The 14,964-nt window shown below is 36.8% G+C and overlaps 1 protein-coding gene across 13 annotated transcripts in view; it reads left to right on the top strand.

The window, feature by feature from the left end:
- WNK1 (WNK lysine deficient protein kinase 1) overlaps positions 1-14,964 on the top strand; it is a 162,373-nt gene that overhangs the window by 127,733 nt on the left and 19,676 nt on the right. For 6 of the 13 annotated variants that reach the window (XM_049624842.1, XM_049624853.1, XM_049624851.1 and 3 more), the window contains 11 exons: positions 5,792-5,941; positions 7,227-7,685; positions 8,443-8,724; positions 9,413-9,501; positions 9,595-9,757; positions 10,179-10,295; positions 10,613-10,786; positions 11,023-11,080; positions 11,207-11,329; positions 11,899-13,346; positions 14,475-14,558. In XM_049624842.1, coding sequence (XP_049480799.1) covers positions 5,792-5,941; positions 7,227-7,685; positions 8,443-8,724; positions 9,413-9,501; positions 9,595-9,757; positions 10,179-10,295; positions 10,613-10,786; positions 11,023-11,080; positions 11,207-11,329; positions 11,899-13,346; positions 14,475-14,558 — 3,147 coding nt within the window. The remainder of the gene's footprint in view (positions 1-5,791; positions 5,942-7,226; positions 7,686-8,442; positions 8,725-9,412; positions 9,502-9,594; positions 9,758-10,178; positions 10,296-10,612; positions 10,787-11,022; positions 11,081-11,206; positions 11,330-11,898; positions 13,347-14,474; positions 14,559-14,964) is intronic. The other 7 variants (XM_049624849.1, XM_049624855.1, XM_049624844.1 and 4 more) reach the window with 6 other exon arrangements.

Here is a 14,964-nt window from a genome sequence, read left to right as displayed (position 1 = left end):
TAGCCACCACATTTGTCGTAAAAACTTCCTGATGAACTATTTCATTGACAGTTCCCTGCGAAGTGTGTTTTCCCAGCTACCAAGTCATAAATTGGTTTCTGTTTCTATTAATATTTTATTGTATTGTGTTGTATTGTATTTTATTTTTAATGTTTATTTAGTTTTGAGAGAGAGAACAAGAGACAGAGCATGAATAGGGGAAGGACAGAGAGAGGGAGGGAGACACAGAATCTGAAGCAAACTCCAGGCTCCAAGCTGTCAGCACAGGGCCCGACTCGGGGCTCGAACTCATTAACTATGAGATCATGACCTGAGCCGAAGTCAGATGCCTAACCAACAAAGCCACCCAGGCACCCCTCTATTAATTTTTTTAAACAAAGCTTTTAATTTTTATTACAGATGATCTCTTTCCAGGCTAGCATGTAATCATATAGTCATTTGATACTAGTTTAAATTAGTTGTTCCTTGTACAGGATTAGTTTGGTTATACGTACATTTATGTGGTGACCAACAAACAGCCCTGTCTACAGAATTTAAAGGCTGGTAATCATATGCTTTGTCTTGCTCCTGCTTTTTCTTTCAGACAAGTAGATGAATCTGTATATAATTACAGTTAAATTTGAGTAGTCACATTTTTGCCAACCTTAACAAATTGTATTTCAGTTCTATTAACAACCTTTAATGAAAATACAAATTAAAAATTACATGAAGCTGTTTTGAGGGCAGAAGTGCTATCAGGTTCCACTCCTACTTTGTTTATCTTTGGACACAGGCCAACACCAATAAACCTGAGTAAATTTAAGTGCTTGCTCTGTTCTTCCTTCTCCAAAGGAATTTGTTATGTATATTATATGTGGGCATATAATATGTATACTTACTAGCAAATGAAGATAGTGAAACAAACCATTCAGTTTATTAGTAAGAAAAATATGTGGGGGTAAAGGGAGGACAATTCCATAAACGGTCAGGTTAAAAGAATTTAGGTAGTTGACTCTTCTGGGAAAAAATGTAGCTAAATATGGCTGTAATACAATCAAAATTTATGTGTCAGTGATGCTTTTTGTAGATACTTTTATTTTGTGAATTATGTTAAATAGAGGATGATATTTAAATAGAATCATAAAATTGGGCCCTCAAATTATATAAGTATATGCAGTCTAGAATACTTAATTTTTTCAGGGTCGCATAGCCAGTAAGTGGATAGAACTAAAAATTATAAGCCAGAATTCAACATTTCTAGAATAGGGTTTTTTTCTATATTAAAGTTCTACAGGGACTTATGATTCTGGAGAGGTACTCAAGAATCTGCATTTATTTGTTTCAGCTACTGGGATTTCATTTTTTTTTTTTTTAAAGGTTATAAGCTCTGTCTCTGTACTATATGGGTGGAGTTTATTTTTAGATGTGAGTTTCATTTTTTTACACTGTCGGTTTCCAACCCTACCTTCGGAAACCATATCTCTAATTTTATTAGAGTGAGAAGAGAAATGTCCTTTAGCTGAAATTTACTTTATTCCATGGGTTTTTCTGGACTGTAACCAATAAGGGATTGCTTTTTTCATGTTTTGATCAAGAGTCCCTTCTAATGGTATGTGTATCTTAATGAGGTTCCAAAAATAGCTTCCTCCTACTAGAAAACTTAGTAGCTCTTTGCCATGTATGCCATAAACCACCTTACTTAATAATTTGTTAGAGGGGCACCTGGGTGTCTCAGTCATTTAAGCATCTGACTCTTGATTTTGGCTAAGGTCATGACCCCATAGTCATGGGATCGAGCTCTGTGTCGGGTTCTGAGTATGAAGCCTGCTTAAGATTCTTGCTCTCTCCCACTGCCCCTCTCCCCCACCCATGCTCACTCTCTTATAGCTCAATAAATAAATAAATAAATAAGTAAAATAATAATAATAGAGCCAATAATAATTTTATATTTTATTTTATGATTAATTTTTATACTACTACTATTATTATTATTTCTTATTATTATTATTTCTTCCATTGAACCTTCAGGTATTTCTTAACTTTGTGTTCAACTGAGGCTCATGAACATTTTTTCCATCAAGCACCCTTCCTTATTCAATAGATAGTACATAGTCTGTACAGGCTATTTGAACTGGTTTCATGAGGCAGGTTTATACAAAACATGTTTCCAAGTTGCTGTGCTAAACAATACCTATTTGGCTGAAGTGTTGTTTATTAGCCAGTGAGATTGTGCACAAAAAGATGACCATCTATTCCTGGCCTACCCAGGGGTGCCACTTCTCCCTAAATACTCTAAGGTATAATTGGCATACGTGCCTCTCACTCTTATTTTAAGCAGAGTGATGGTACATGTCTATAAAACTGTTATTTCTCAACAGTTCTCTCTCTCTCTCTGTCTCTCTCTCTCTCTGTCTCTCTCTCTCTTACACACACACACACACACACACACACACACACACACACCAGTAATTAAACAGATTTTTTGTTTTCCTAACTGAGTTCATGCTCCCAAGGACCATGTGCTAGATAGGCACTGAGGGTCAAGATGGATCAGATATGACTACTTTCAAAGAGCCTAAGTAATCTAGTAAACATATATGTCAACTCCTACAAAACAAATAAGCATAATAGTTAAGATTTATATACAATGTGCAAAGCATTTTACCTGTATTTTTATTTAATCCTTGTATGAACCCTGTAAGTATACTGTCATTATTTTCATTGTGCAGATGGGAGAGCTAAGGTAAGATCTGGAGAAGATGAGTAATTTATCCAAGCTTACACAGCTTATAAGAGGTAGAAACAGAATTTAAATCCAAGTAGTCTGACTCCACAACTCACCACTTAACTGCATCCCAATTATGCCACCAAAGGAGAGAAATTATATCTCTTTCAAGCAGGAAGGGGAATATCAAGAAGGCTTTATGAAAGAGATAGCATTTGAACTGAACTCTGATTGTGAGTTAAACTCATGTAAGAATAAAGAGTGTTCTAGGCCAAAGTGGCGGGGGTGGGGGGGGTCAGTATAAGCAAGGTAGAAAACAACAAAGGTAGAAAACTGTGAGAACAGAAACCTTTAGTTCAGTCTAGCTAGAACACAAGTAAGTAAGTAAAGGTATAGGTTCATAAAAAAGTTGATTGAATCCACATCTTGATGTAAGCTTGGTTCTGCATTGATAGAAGTGAGAGAGAGTTAAGCATATGCTCATCTGTAAAGTGGTGTATTTTTTTCCTCAAACTTTTCCCTTTCTCTTAGTAAAGAAGGAAATGAACATATTGAAATTTTTATCATATTTGCACATTACGGGCTTTCACTCTCCTTTATTTTGAACAATAAGCAAAAAAATGTTAATGGAATAAAATAAAACTGGTGAAAACATGTGCTTGTAAGGACCTTAAAATAAGTATATGTAGTTGGAGATGTTTATAGACAACATCTGACAGAACTGGTTTTAAAATAAAAGCTAAGAAATTAAATATAGATTTGGTCCTTATTCTTAAGGGAGCAACTTCACTATTCCAGGTTCTATTGTCATTGTGAACAACTTATTCAAAGGTCACTGTAAGGAGGTAATACAAAGATTACATGAATATGAACCTATAAGTTACGACAAAAGCAAAAAAATCCAGCTGTCCTAATGCTATTTATGATGCTTGTCACTGAAAATTTTACACAACTTACAGGGAAAGTATTATACTATGCTCCAGAAAACTAGAGCCTTTGTAGTATAGCTCCAGTGAAGATAAAGAGACTGGTTTATTATGTGGGAAGAGTTTGAATGAGGGAGGCAGAGCAATATTAATATATTATATTATATATGTTAATATATAATTTATATATATAATATATAAGTTAATATATGTAAGTAAATATATGTTAATATATTTATGTAAATGTGCCATCTTATTTAGAGATGTAAATTAATGACTCAGATAATGGTAGACGTTTCAGTGTGAATTCCTTACAGTTAAAATATATTCAAGTTGACCAAAAAGATTCTCTAGTTTTTTATTCTCCTTTCTCAGTGAAAATATGGAAAATTATTTTATAATCAGAGTTGCCTTATATTTGGATATATATATCTTATTAGTTTTTGAAAATAAATGTTATATAATCAGTAGCCAGTTGTTCCTGATTTAAGTTAAAATAAGAATACATTATCAGAAACAAGAAAAAAACAAACACGACTATTGTCATCATTGTGTGTCAGCATTTTGGGGGGTGATTTTAATTGATACAGTGAGAGCGAAGTAAGAAATAAGTATCAGGAGAACAAAAATATTTACAGATTATCACCTAACAAAATCTAGGATGTTCATTAAGGTGGTCAGGATCATAATATATATAAAACAAATAAAAATAAGTAAGTCTTGGGAATGCAGTGTGTAGCATAGTGACTACAATTGCTATGGTATTGTACATTTGAAAGTTACTAAAAGAGTAGATCTTAAAATTTAAAAGTTCTCATTACAAGAAAAAAACTGTGTGTGGTGATAGATGTTAAGTAGGTTTCTTCTGGTGATCATTTCACAACATACACCTATATTAAATCATTATATGTCAGTTAAATCTCAAGTTTTTATGTATACATATACTTATAAACAAATAGTATATCTTTTTACCAGCAGTATCTAGTTAGTTGTATAGACCAGGACATACGTAAAGCTACTGGTTGTAGCATTATTTTAAGTATCAAAAAAAATCAACCAAAATGTTCATCATTAGGATATTGATGCCATTGATAAGTTAAATGAAAATAGCATGTTAGAGAACTGTATTTATAGAATGAACATGCTTTTATTTCAATATGTAATTGTGTGTAAATGACCAGTTATATATAGAAAAAAATCCATAAAGGTGATGACCAAACCATTGATAGTGGTTGCCTCTAGAGAAACGAGGTTAGGATATTTCATTTAACTTAACGATCTGATACGTTGGCTAAGAATTTTTATTACAAGCAGCTATTGTTTTGTGTTAACCAAAACAATTTTAAATTACTTAGAGACATTAGAGAGTCTTGAAAGTCATTTGTGAAGTTCAGATTTTTGTTAGGCCAGAGGGGGCCATTAACTTATTACAAAATTTAGTTTTGGGAGTACAATTATGTACCATACATTAAGTTTAGATGTATTAAACCAGAATGCCTAACATGTGGTTGATTCCTAAATGTCACTTATTCCTTTGCCCTGCTTTGAATTGAGTGATTGTGTCCTTGTTTTCAAAGAAGGAAGTATCTTTTTGGCAGTAAAATGAGCAGTCTCTAAGGTATTACAACTAGTAAATGGTAAAGCTAAAATTCCACATTCAGTGTTTTTCTATTTTGTGGCTGTAATCAGAGCTATTCTTCAAGCAAATTAATTACACGGTTGCAAAAATACAATGAGAGAAAGAGCTTAAAGGGAAGAGATTGGATTTGCTTAATATAGGACCAAAGTAAGAACAGATATCAAAAAAATGGGAAAAACCAGAAGGAGATACTGGAGGAGAGAGGACCTATTTGGATGTGTTATCTAAAGATCTTTGTGAATGACCTACTGTGGGGGTAAGGGGGATGATAGGTGAAGAACCAGTAGTGACTCAAATTCTGAAACATTGGTTAATTGCTCTTCGTGGTACCATCACAAATAAAGAACACCAGAGGAAAAAGAAATAAATGTGTGAAGGGGAATTGATGAATTTGGGTTTGTGTATGTCTTGATTACTAATATTGTCATTTATAGATACAGAAGGCTTTAGGCAAACGTACTTCCTTAGAACCATGCTATTAATGACTTGAAACAAAACTGAATAATTATACTTCATTTTCAGCAGCAGGGAGTACAGCAGACTGCCCCTCCTCAACAGACAGTGCAGTATTCACTTCCACAGACATCAACCTCCAGTGAGGCCACTACTGCACAGCCAGTCAGTCAGTCTCAGACTCCACAGGTCTTGCCTCAAGTATCATCTGGAAAACAGGTAGCTCTTCATTTCTAAATAGATGCTAAATGGAATCTCCATGTAATTTATATTTTCTCATGGATAGGCTTCTATCTTCTCTAATGTTGAAATACCAAAGTTGGTTATTTTCACCACAAAAATGAATTGACAATTGTTCCTTTTGTGCACATGAATTAGTTAATGTAAATAGGTGCATACTGACAGCATTCACAATCCAAAAATGCTTAACTTTTAGGTTTATCAGTCTGAAGTCAGTTGGACAAGTATTAGAACTGGTGGGTTAAGTAACAGTGCTTGGTAACTGAACCTATGACATTTTCTAGAATTGAGTTAGCTATATCTAATTATTCTAGGTTTACAACTATGCTGTATTTTTCATGCAGATTTATGCATTTTTTTCCTCTTTCATTGCCTACTGACAGTAAGTCATAAAAACCCCTTATATGGAATCATGTTCTGTTGTTCTGAGTCGTCCTTTGAATCACTTGAAAAGTGCCCTTTTGAAGGTATATTCTACTGGATGACCTATTTTAAACTTTAACGTTGGGGCTTGTTGTCCTTGTATTTTGGCACAATGTATTGTTTCTGTCGTATTTCATCGCATCTGAGATACTGTCAGTTGTCAAATGCACCATTATGTTATGTAACCAAGTACTGACACACCATTAATTGTAAGATACATCTTAGTTTCACAAAGGTTAAAATGACCAGGTGGTAGAGAGGGATGATTCCATCCTAGAGTCAGTGAAATACGGTACTCATACATGACTACTTTCATTGGCCAGTGTTAGACTTAAGAATTGTAGAAGCAAAAAATAAAAATAAAAAAAATAAAGAATTGTAGAAGCAATACAGATTGAAATCTAATTCCAGTAAGAAGGAATTTCATTTGAATTTCAGTAACTACTATAATAGCAGTCATAGATGTAGTGACAACAAATATACCAATGGATTAGGGTATGTGAAATATGTCTAAATAGAGCTGTAAAAGAACAAACTCTGCTTTCGGAAGTGTCTTCTTTTATTGTCGAACGATGAAACATTAGTAAAATTTCCTACAACAAAAGATTTGAAACAGCCGGTCTGTCAGCCTCTCTGTCTCCTGTTATCCTTTCCCTATTCTTGTGTGGCACATTAACTTAAACTAATGTATGCAGGTTTGGGTTTTTGGTTTTTTTTTCCTTCTTTTTGGCTAACACATAAATCTTGCTTTTGGCAGCCTTGCTTTTTTCTTTTCTTTTTTTTTTTTTTTTTCTTTTTTTTTTTTTAAGTCTGTCTGTTTTGTTTTTCTTTACCTTCCCAGCTTCCAGTTTCCCAGCCAGTACCAGCTATCCAAGGCGAACCTCAGATCCCAGTTGCGACACAACCCTCAGTTGTTCCAGTCCACTCTGGTGCTCATTTCCTCCCTCTGGGACAGCCACTCTCTACTTCCTTACACCCCCAGTATCCTGTCTCTCAAATTCCCATATCAACTCCTCATGTGTCTGCGGCTCAGACAGGTTTCTCATCCCTTCCCGTTACAATGGCAGCTGGCGTTAATCAGCCTCTGCTCACCTTGGCCTCATCTGCTACGGCAGCTGCGATCCCAGGGGGACCAACTGCGGTTCCTAGTCAGCTTCCAACCCTTCTGCAGCCTGTGACTCAGCTGCCAAGTCAGGTTCACCCACAGCTCCTGCAACCAGCAGTTCAGTCCATGGGAATACCAGCTAACCTTGGACAAGCTGCTGAGGTTCCACTTCCCTCTGGAGATGTTCTATACCAGGTATTGTTTTGGCTAGCAAAAAGGAGGGCACCAGAGGGTTTGGTTCTAATAGTAAACCATCAAGGACTTGAAAACCTAATAGTTGAGTGTCAAAATAACTAGCAGTAACAAAAGTGTAGCTGATCTCAACTAGAGAAGCTAATACAGTAAAATTCAGAGAAAAGATAGGATAGTAATGTTGAATGATTCATTTCCATTTTTCTCAAGACACTTCCTTGGAGGAAGATGGTTCTCTCAATATTTGATGTAAGCTGACTAAATGCTAGATATGGCTAATAAGAGAGTAAGTACATCAGGCTACTTTTTTTTTTTTATAGGTAAGGTAAATAGAGTTGCCAACATGGTACCAATAAAAAGCTTCAGATTAGCCTGTCTTGATATGACTAGAATGATTACCTTGAAGAGTTTTTGCATTCTCCCACTTTAGATTGGCTAGAAAACTGATATTTTTCTAGAAGGAATTAGTTTGTTCCTCCTATTTAAATCTGAAAGAGGAGAAAAACCAGTAATTTAAAGTGTAGTTGTAGAGTCCCGTCCCCTAAATTGAAACCAGTATACCATTTCATTTCAAGAATCATCTTTAAATCTCCTTTAAATTATTAGAAAGAGATGGGACTACTACTGTTCTTCTTTACTATGTGCTTTCGTTTTTTGTTGGTTTGTTTGGTTGGTTGGTTGGTTTTTTGTGCATGTCTTGCTGTTTTGCTAATTTGATGTCCCAACCTGCACTAACTCACCTTCCTCATTTCTGTCACAGGGCTTCCCACCTCGACTGCCACCACAATACCCAGGAGATTCAAATATTGCTCCCACTTCCAGCGTGGCTTCTATTTGCATCCCTTCTACAGTCCTATCCCCTCCCATGCCGACAGAAGCACTGGCTACACCGGGTTACTTTCCTACAGTGGTGCAGCCTTTTGTGGAATCAAACCTTTTGGTTCCTGTGGGCAGTATAGGAGGACAGGTTCAAGTGTCTCAGCCAGCAGTGAGTTTAGCACAACAAGCCCCCACTACATCCTCCCAGCAAGCAGCTCTGGAGGTAAATGGAATTACTGCATGTTTATATATATAAAACACACACACACAATGGGATAAAAATGACAAAGAAGAAACATAAGGTTCCCCTGTTTAGAACTCATGTGGAGACTATTTTCAAACTAACTTCTAAATGACTTTTTCTTCCAGCAGAATGAAATGCCATTGTGGGGGCCTTGTTGCCACTGGCTGTTCTGTTGGGAAGTGAGTGTGCCTTGGAGAAGATTAACCCTATTAGCACTTCACTTCTCTAGCTAGTACTTTAGTCATTATTCTTAATCCTTTCACAAATTCTTGCCATGGCAGTCATAAAAGTATCTTATCCTGCTGTGCTCCCAGTAATCATTTTTGCCCTATTAGGAGAAAGATAGGAATCATCTTTGCACTTTGCTCTGCCTGTCCTGTTGCACACTTCTAGGAAGATGCTGGCTGCATGCAAGTTGTACTTTCTCACTCCCTAGCAGCTATGTCGGCTGATGTCACACCATGCAGTCTATACCGAGACTTAGCTTTAGAAACTTCCTTTGGAATTTTAAGACCACTGTCTTTAGATGCTGAATATTGAGAATTACTAGTAAATTTAGTGCTTCTAGGACTTGGGAGGGATAAGAAAAAAAAAGTGTAGCTTATTGGAGATGATGAATAATAAAATGTACTACTGCCAAGATTTCCATTATCCTTTCTATTTACAGAGTACTCAGGGAGTCTCTCAAGTTGCTCCTCCAGAGCCACTTCCAGTGGCACAGGCACAACCTACCACTTTGGTCTCTTCTATAGACAGGTATGTAAAAGTAAAATTCTCCTTCCTTAACTGGTAAGTGGTATAAAACTTCAAAACATCAAACCTTTAAACACTGAACTTTATTTTTCGAAGTGCACATTCAGATGTTGCTTCAGGAATGAGTGATGGCAATGAGAATGTCCCATCATCCAGTGGAAGGCATGAAGGGAGAACTACAAAACGGCATTATCGAAAATCTGTAAGAAGTCGCTCTCGTCATGAAAAGTCCTCACGTCCAAAATTGAGAATTTTGAATGTAAGTATTGCTACTGTGTGAGTTTCATATAGTTACCTAATGTCATTTAAATATTTCTAAGGCTCAGGTATAGTTATGAAAGTTTAGAATTTTCTAATCACCCAAATAATACTGTTAAATTCCATATTTTTATGGTAAGGCACTGTCTACCTTTTAGAAAAAGTTTTAATTTGTAGAACAGAGACTTTACACTCCTTCCAGACCCTTCAGTGGAAGATGAGGAAATAGCTCAAAGGCCAATATTTTCTTAACGTTTTCTTGCTACCAGTTTAAGAGGTAAATACCACCAAGTCTTCAGGGAATGGTGGTAGCATGAGGCTTAAGTTCAAGTGATAATCTGCATTACTTTCTTAAATTTAGTAATGGAATAATATGTAATATGGCTTAGATATGAAGTACTTTTTCTTTTTTTTCTTTTTAGGTTTCAAATAAAGGGGACCGGGTAGTAGAATGTCAGTTAGAGACTCATAATCGGAAAATGGTTACATTCAAATTCGATTTAGATGGTGACAATCCTGAGGAGATAGCAACAATTATGGTATGTCTGCATTTGGAGTTCCAAATTTTGCTTTAGTACTTTTTTAATAACCACTGCCCTAAGCAAATGTGCAATATTTTGTTATCTGTTTTGCCAGTTCTGTATTTATTTCAACGTGAATATAATTAGCACACCAAACCTGTGATTTAGAGATATTTTTGTCTAGGACCTAAGTGTTGAAGAATTAACTTACATATCAATGAATAATAGTACAGGTGGTGTGCAGATAGGGCAGAAGTTACAAAAGTGGCAACTGGAATGACTTAAAACATGAATAACACTCTACTAATCAGACTGACATCACATTTCTTTTACAGGTGAACAATGACTTTATCTTAGCAATAGAGAGAGAGTCCTTTGTGGATCAAGTACGAGAAATTATTGAAAAAGCTGATGAAATGCTCAGCGAGGACGTCAGTGTGGAACCAGAGGGTGACCAGGGATTGGAGAGTCTACAGGGAAAGGATGACTATGGCTTTGCAGGTTCTCAGGTAAGTTCAGCATTCCCATAGTGAAGCTTTGTTTATTTAAAATATTGCTATAGTGTTAAATTTGCCATGCAACATGTTCAATGATACCACATTACATCAATGGCTAAAATTATCAAATATTTATGTCCTCTTTGCATGGGGCCAATTGCTTTGCCCAATCTTTAAGATTGTGTTTAGGGGCGGTGGGGGGAAAGATTGTGTATGAGAATGAATTTGGTCACTTTTGTTTGTTGTAGAAATTGGAAGGAGAATTCAAACAACCAATTCCTGCATCTTCTATGCCACAGCAAATAGGTGAATTTCTTTCCTTTCCATGTTTGCTTTTAGCTTTGACCTAAGAAATTTTATACTAATGAAATCTTAAAGCTTCATGTTGGTGACAATATATAGATAATGCAGTTAAATGGTTTCTTTTTACAGGCATTCCTACCAGTTCTTTAACTCAAGTTGTTCATTCTGCTGGAAGACGGTTTATAGTGAGTCCTGTGCCAGAAAGCCGATTACGAGAATCAAAACTTTTCACTGGTGAAATATCAGATACGGGTAAGGAATTGCTTCTACCACAAACCTATATCAATCCCATGTCATCTCTGCTATACTGGAAGCTTGGTCATCAAGCAATAATTCAAATGATGACATAGACAATAAAGAAGAGTAGAAAATTGAGATTATAATCAATAGGCAAACATGGAGGAGCGAAATAGAGGATGAATAGAGAGGATTAAAGAACAAGAGCCAGAAAGGACAGCCACCCTAGATATAGCTTGTGTAATAAATAATACGTAGATACATTAATATGTTTTGTTTCTCCATTTAGGACTATTGTATATGCTTTGAGGTTGCTCTTTTTTTATCTTTCTTTTTTCTCTTTTTTGAAAATTTTTTTAAATTTTCTTTTACCCTCAAAATAGCTATTCATACAAGCTAACTTATTTTCATCAAACTGCTCTTTTACTCTGCTGTTTTAGAAAAAGCCTGTCATTTCCTCGGGAGAAGTTTTAAACCTTGTTGGTATGTGGCAGTGTTGGTAACCCAAAAACAGATTGTTAGGACAATTTTGAATCTACCCTTTTAAAATGGACTGATTATGAATTTTGTATTCTCCTTTGCAGTTGCTGCCTCAACATCCCATGGCGCTGGAATGAACTTGTCTCATTCTGCTTCATCCCTTAGCCTACAACAGGCGTTTTCTGAACTCAGACATGCCCAAATGACAGAAGGGCCCAATACAGCACCTCCCAACTTCAGTCATACAGGACCAACATTTCCAGTAGTACCTCCTTCCATGAGTAGCATTGCTGCAGTCCCAACCACAGCAGCAGCCACACCTTCAATATCAGCCCCTGCAACTAGCAGCCCTCTTAATGACATGTCCACATCAGTAATTCAGTCTGAGATTCCAGTGCCCACTGAAAAAGGGATTGGTGGAGTTGCCACCTGCACAGGTGTGATACCGTCAAGTGGTCTCCCTGTACCTCCTATATCTGAATCACCAGTATTTTCCACTGTGGTTTCAAGCATTACAATACCTACAGTTGTCTCAATATCAACAACATCCCAGCCAGTTCAGGCTTCTATATCTGGGAGTGTTGTTTCTAGCATAGGCACTTTGCCATCTATACCAGTTTCAACGTTAGCCTCTGCTGCGGGCAGTGCTGCTGTCTCAGGTGCTAAGCCTCCACCTGTAGTATCTCAACAAGCGACAGGCAGTACTTCTGGGGTAGCCACGTTAACATCCATTGCTGCCACCACTCCATTCCCGAGCATAGCTTCCCAGCTGCCTCTTCAGCTGAGCAGCAGCACCTCTGCTCCTACTCTAGCTGAAACAGTGGTGGTTAGTGCACACTCACTAGATAAAACATCTCATAGCAGTACAACTGGATTGGCTTTGTCCCTGTCTGCATCATCATCTTCCTCCCCTGGAGCAGGATTATCTAGTTCTGTTTCTCAGCCTGGTGGGGTGCATCCTTTGGTCACCCCATCAGCTATAGCTTCTACTCCTGTCCTTTCTCAAGCAGGAGGACCTACTTCTACACCTTTATTACCCCAAGTACCTAGTATCCCACCTTTGGTACAACCTGTTGCCAGTGTGCCTGCTGTGCAGCAGACACTAATTCATAGTCAGCCTCAACCAGCTTTACTTCCCAACCAGCCCCACACTCACTGTCCTGAAATAGATGCTGACTCACAGCCCAAGGCTCCTGGAATTGATGACATAAAGACTCTAGAGGAAAAGCTGCGGTCTCTCTTTAGTGAACACAGCTCATCTGGAGCCCAACATGCATCTGTCTCACTGGAGACATCACTGGTAGTAGAGACCACTGTCGCACCAGGCATCCCAACCACTGCTGTTGCACCAAGCAAGCTCATGACTTCTACTACAAGTACATGCTTACCACCAACAAGTTTGCCATTAGGGACAACTGGTTTGTCAGTTATACCAGTGGTCACACCTGGACAAGTTTCCACCCCAGTCAGCTATGTGTCCGCCCCAGTCACCACTACGTCAGGAGTGAAAGCTGGAACTGCTCCATCAAAGCCACCTTTAACTAAAGCTCCAGTAAGATTCTTGTTTTGAAATAATTTGATAAATATGATTATTCTTTCCCCCAACCCCGTAAGTGCCTTTTTTCAACTCAGCCTTGCAAATTAGAAATGTAGTTATAAAGATGGCCTGGCCTATAGTAGACATTAAGTGTTTATTAAATAAATTGAAAATTATTTTAGGATATATATACATTGAACACAAGAGACCTCCTTTTTTTGGAATATGGCAAGATTTGGGGGTTAATTATATTACATGATTTTCTAAGGCTATATAATAATCAGGTAAAATACAGACGTTCCTTCCTCATTGGCACCAGCTAAAGAAATCTGTATCCCAAAAGGAAGCTAAATGCTTCTGCTAGCAATTATACATAGTAATAGCAGTTTACAGTGATCTTTGTTTCAATGAGAATGAAGCAGATTTTCTGCTTTGCTTCAGTTCCACAGTTGTACAATTTGGGGTGTACAAAAACTGGAAGTTGGTCATGAATTTCATATACAGGGAAAAAGAATCTAATCCTAGGAATAAGTTAACTAAAATGTGTTTTCCAATTCCGCTATGGTGGATTTCCTCTCCTTCTATCTTCAATCTCTCTGATCTTCTCCAAATAACAAGGCTGTGTTTTTTCTACTATATTCTGTGCTTCACTTATCTTTCTGCATTGCCATTGATTGTAAAATTCTTCTTATAGTCGGCCAGTAATAGAGGCTGTGTACAAATTGCTTAATAGTGTTAGATTTCTGATGACTTTTGTTATCAGACCTGCCCCTTGGTTATTTCTGAATTGTTTTCTCAGAAAAGTCTTTGTTTTAGGAAAAGCCTGATGATACTGTACCAAAACAGTGGCTCAAGAATAACTGTGCCTCTCATGTCCATACAGCCTTTGATTCTGTTTTCCCTAGGGAATAACCTTCCACTAAATTTTACTATTCATTTTATTGGTATGTAGTAGTAACCCCATAATAGTATCATGGTTATAATGTCCTTTATTTAAGATAGATACCAGAATATAAGCCAGATGACAATCATGCCTTAACTATAGATATATTTTATTCTTATATTTCTGCATTTGAATTAGTTGATTTACTGGCCAGTATATAGTCTTTCTCATGGACTTGAATTTCCCTTCATTGTCTGTAGGTGCTGCCAGTGGGTACTGAACTTCCAGCTGGTACTCCACCCAGCGAGCAGCTGCCACCTTTTCCAGGACCTTCACTAACTCAGGTGCCCCAAGACTTGGCAGATTTCTTTTTGTGCTCCTACTTTTTCCTTCACAAAGCTTATTTAAATTCTCCATTGCATGATCTTGGCTTCTGGCTCCTCTTTAGTTTTGACTTAGTAACAACTTTCTCTTAAAACAGTGTATATAGCTAATGATCCAGGCCTTATTTAAAGTAAGAAGCTTCGTGGTTCTTTTGTTCAAGTCATCTAGAACACATTTGATATTAATATTTTTTCATATTTTATGAAGAAAGAAAATAGCAGGGTTTACATTTTACCAGACAAATATAACTCCTATCATTCACAGTTTTCTAGAATAGTGAAATTGCATCTGATGAATGAGATTAGGCTCTAGACCATTGTGGAAGTAAAAAATTACAAGTAATCAGAATTAACTTTGAAAGTTCCT

Source organism: Panthera uncia, chromosome B4 (assembly GCF_023721935.1).
Source record: "Panthera uncia isolate 11264 chromosome B4, Puncia_PCG_1.0, whole genome shotgun sequence".
NCBI lineage: Eukaryota > Metazoa > Chordata > Mammalia > Carnivora > Felidae > Panthera > Panthera uncia.
Note: the sequence above shows the minus strand (reverse complement) of the source record. Positions and strands in the feature narration are given on the sequence as shown.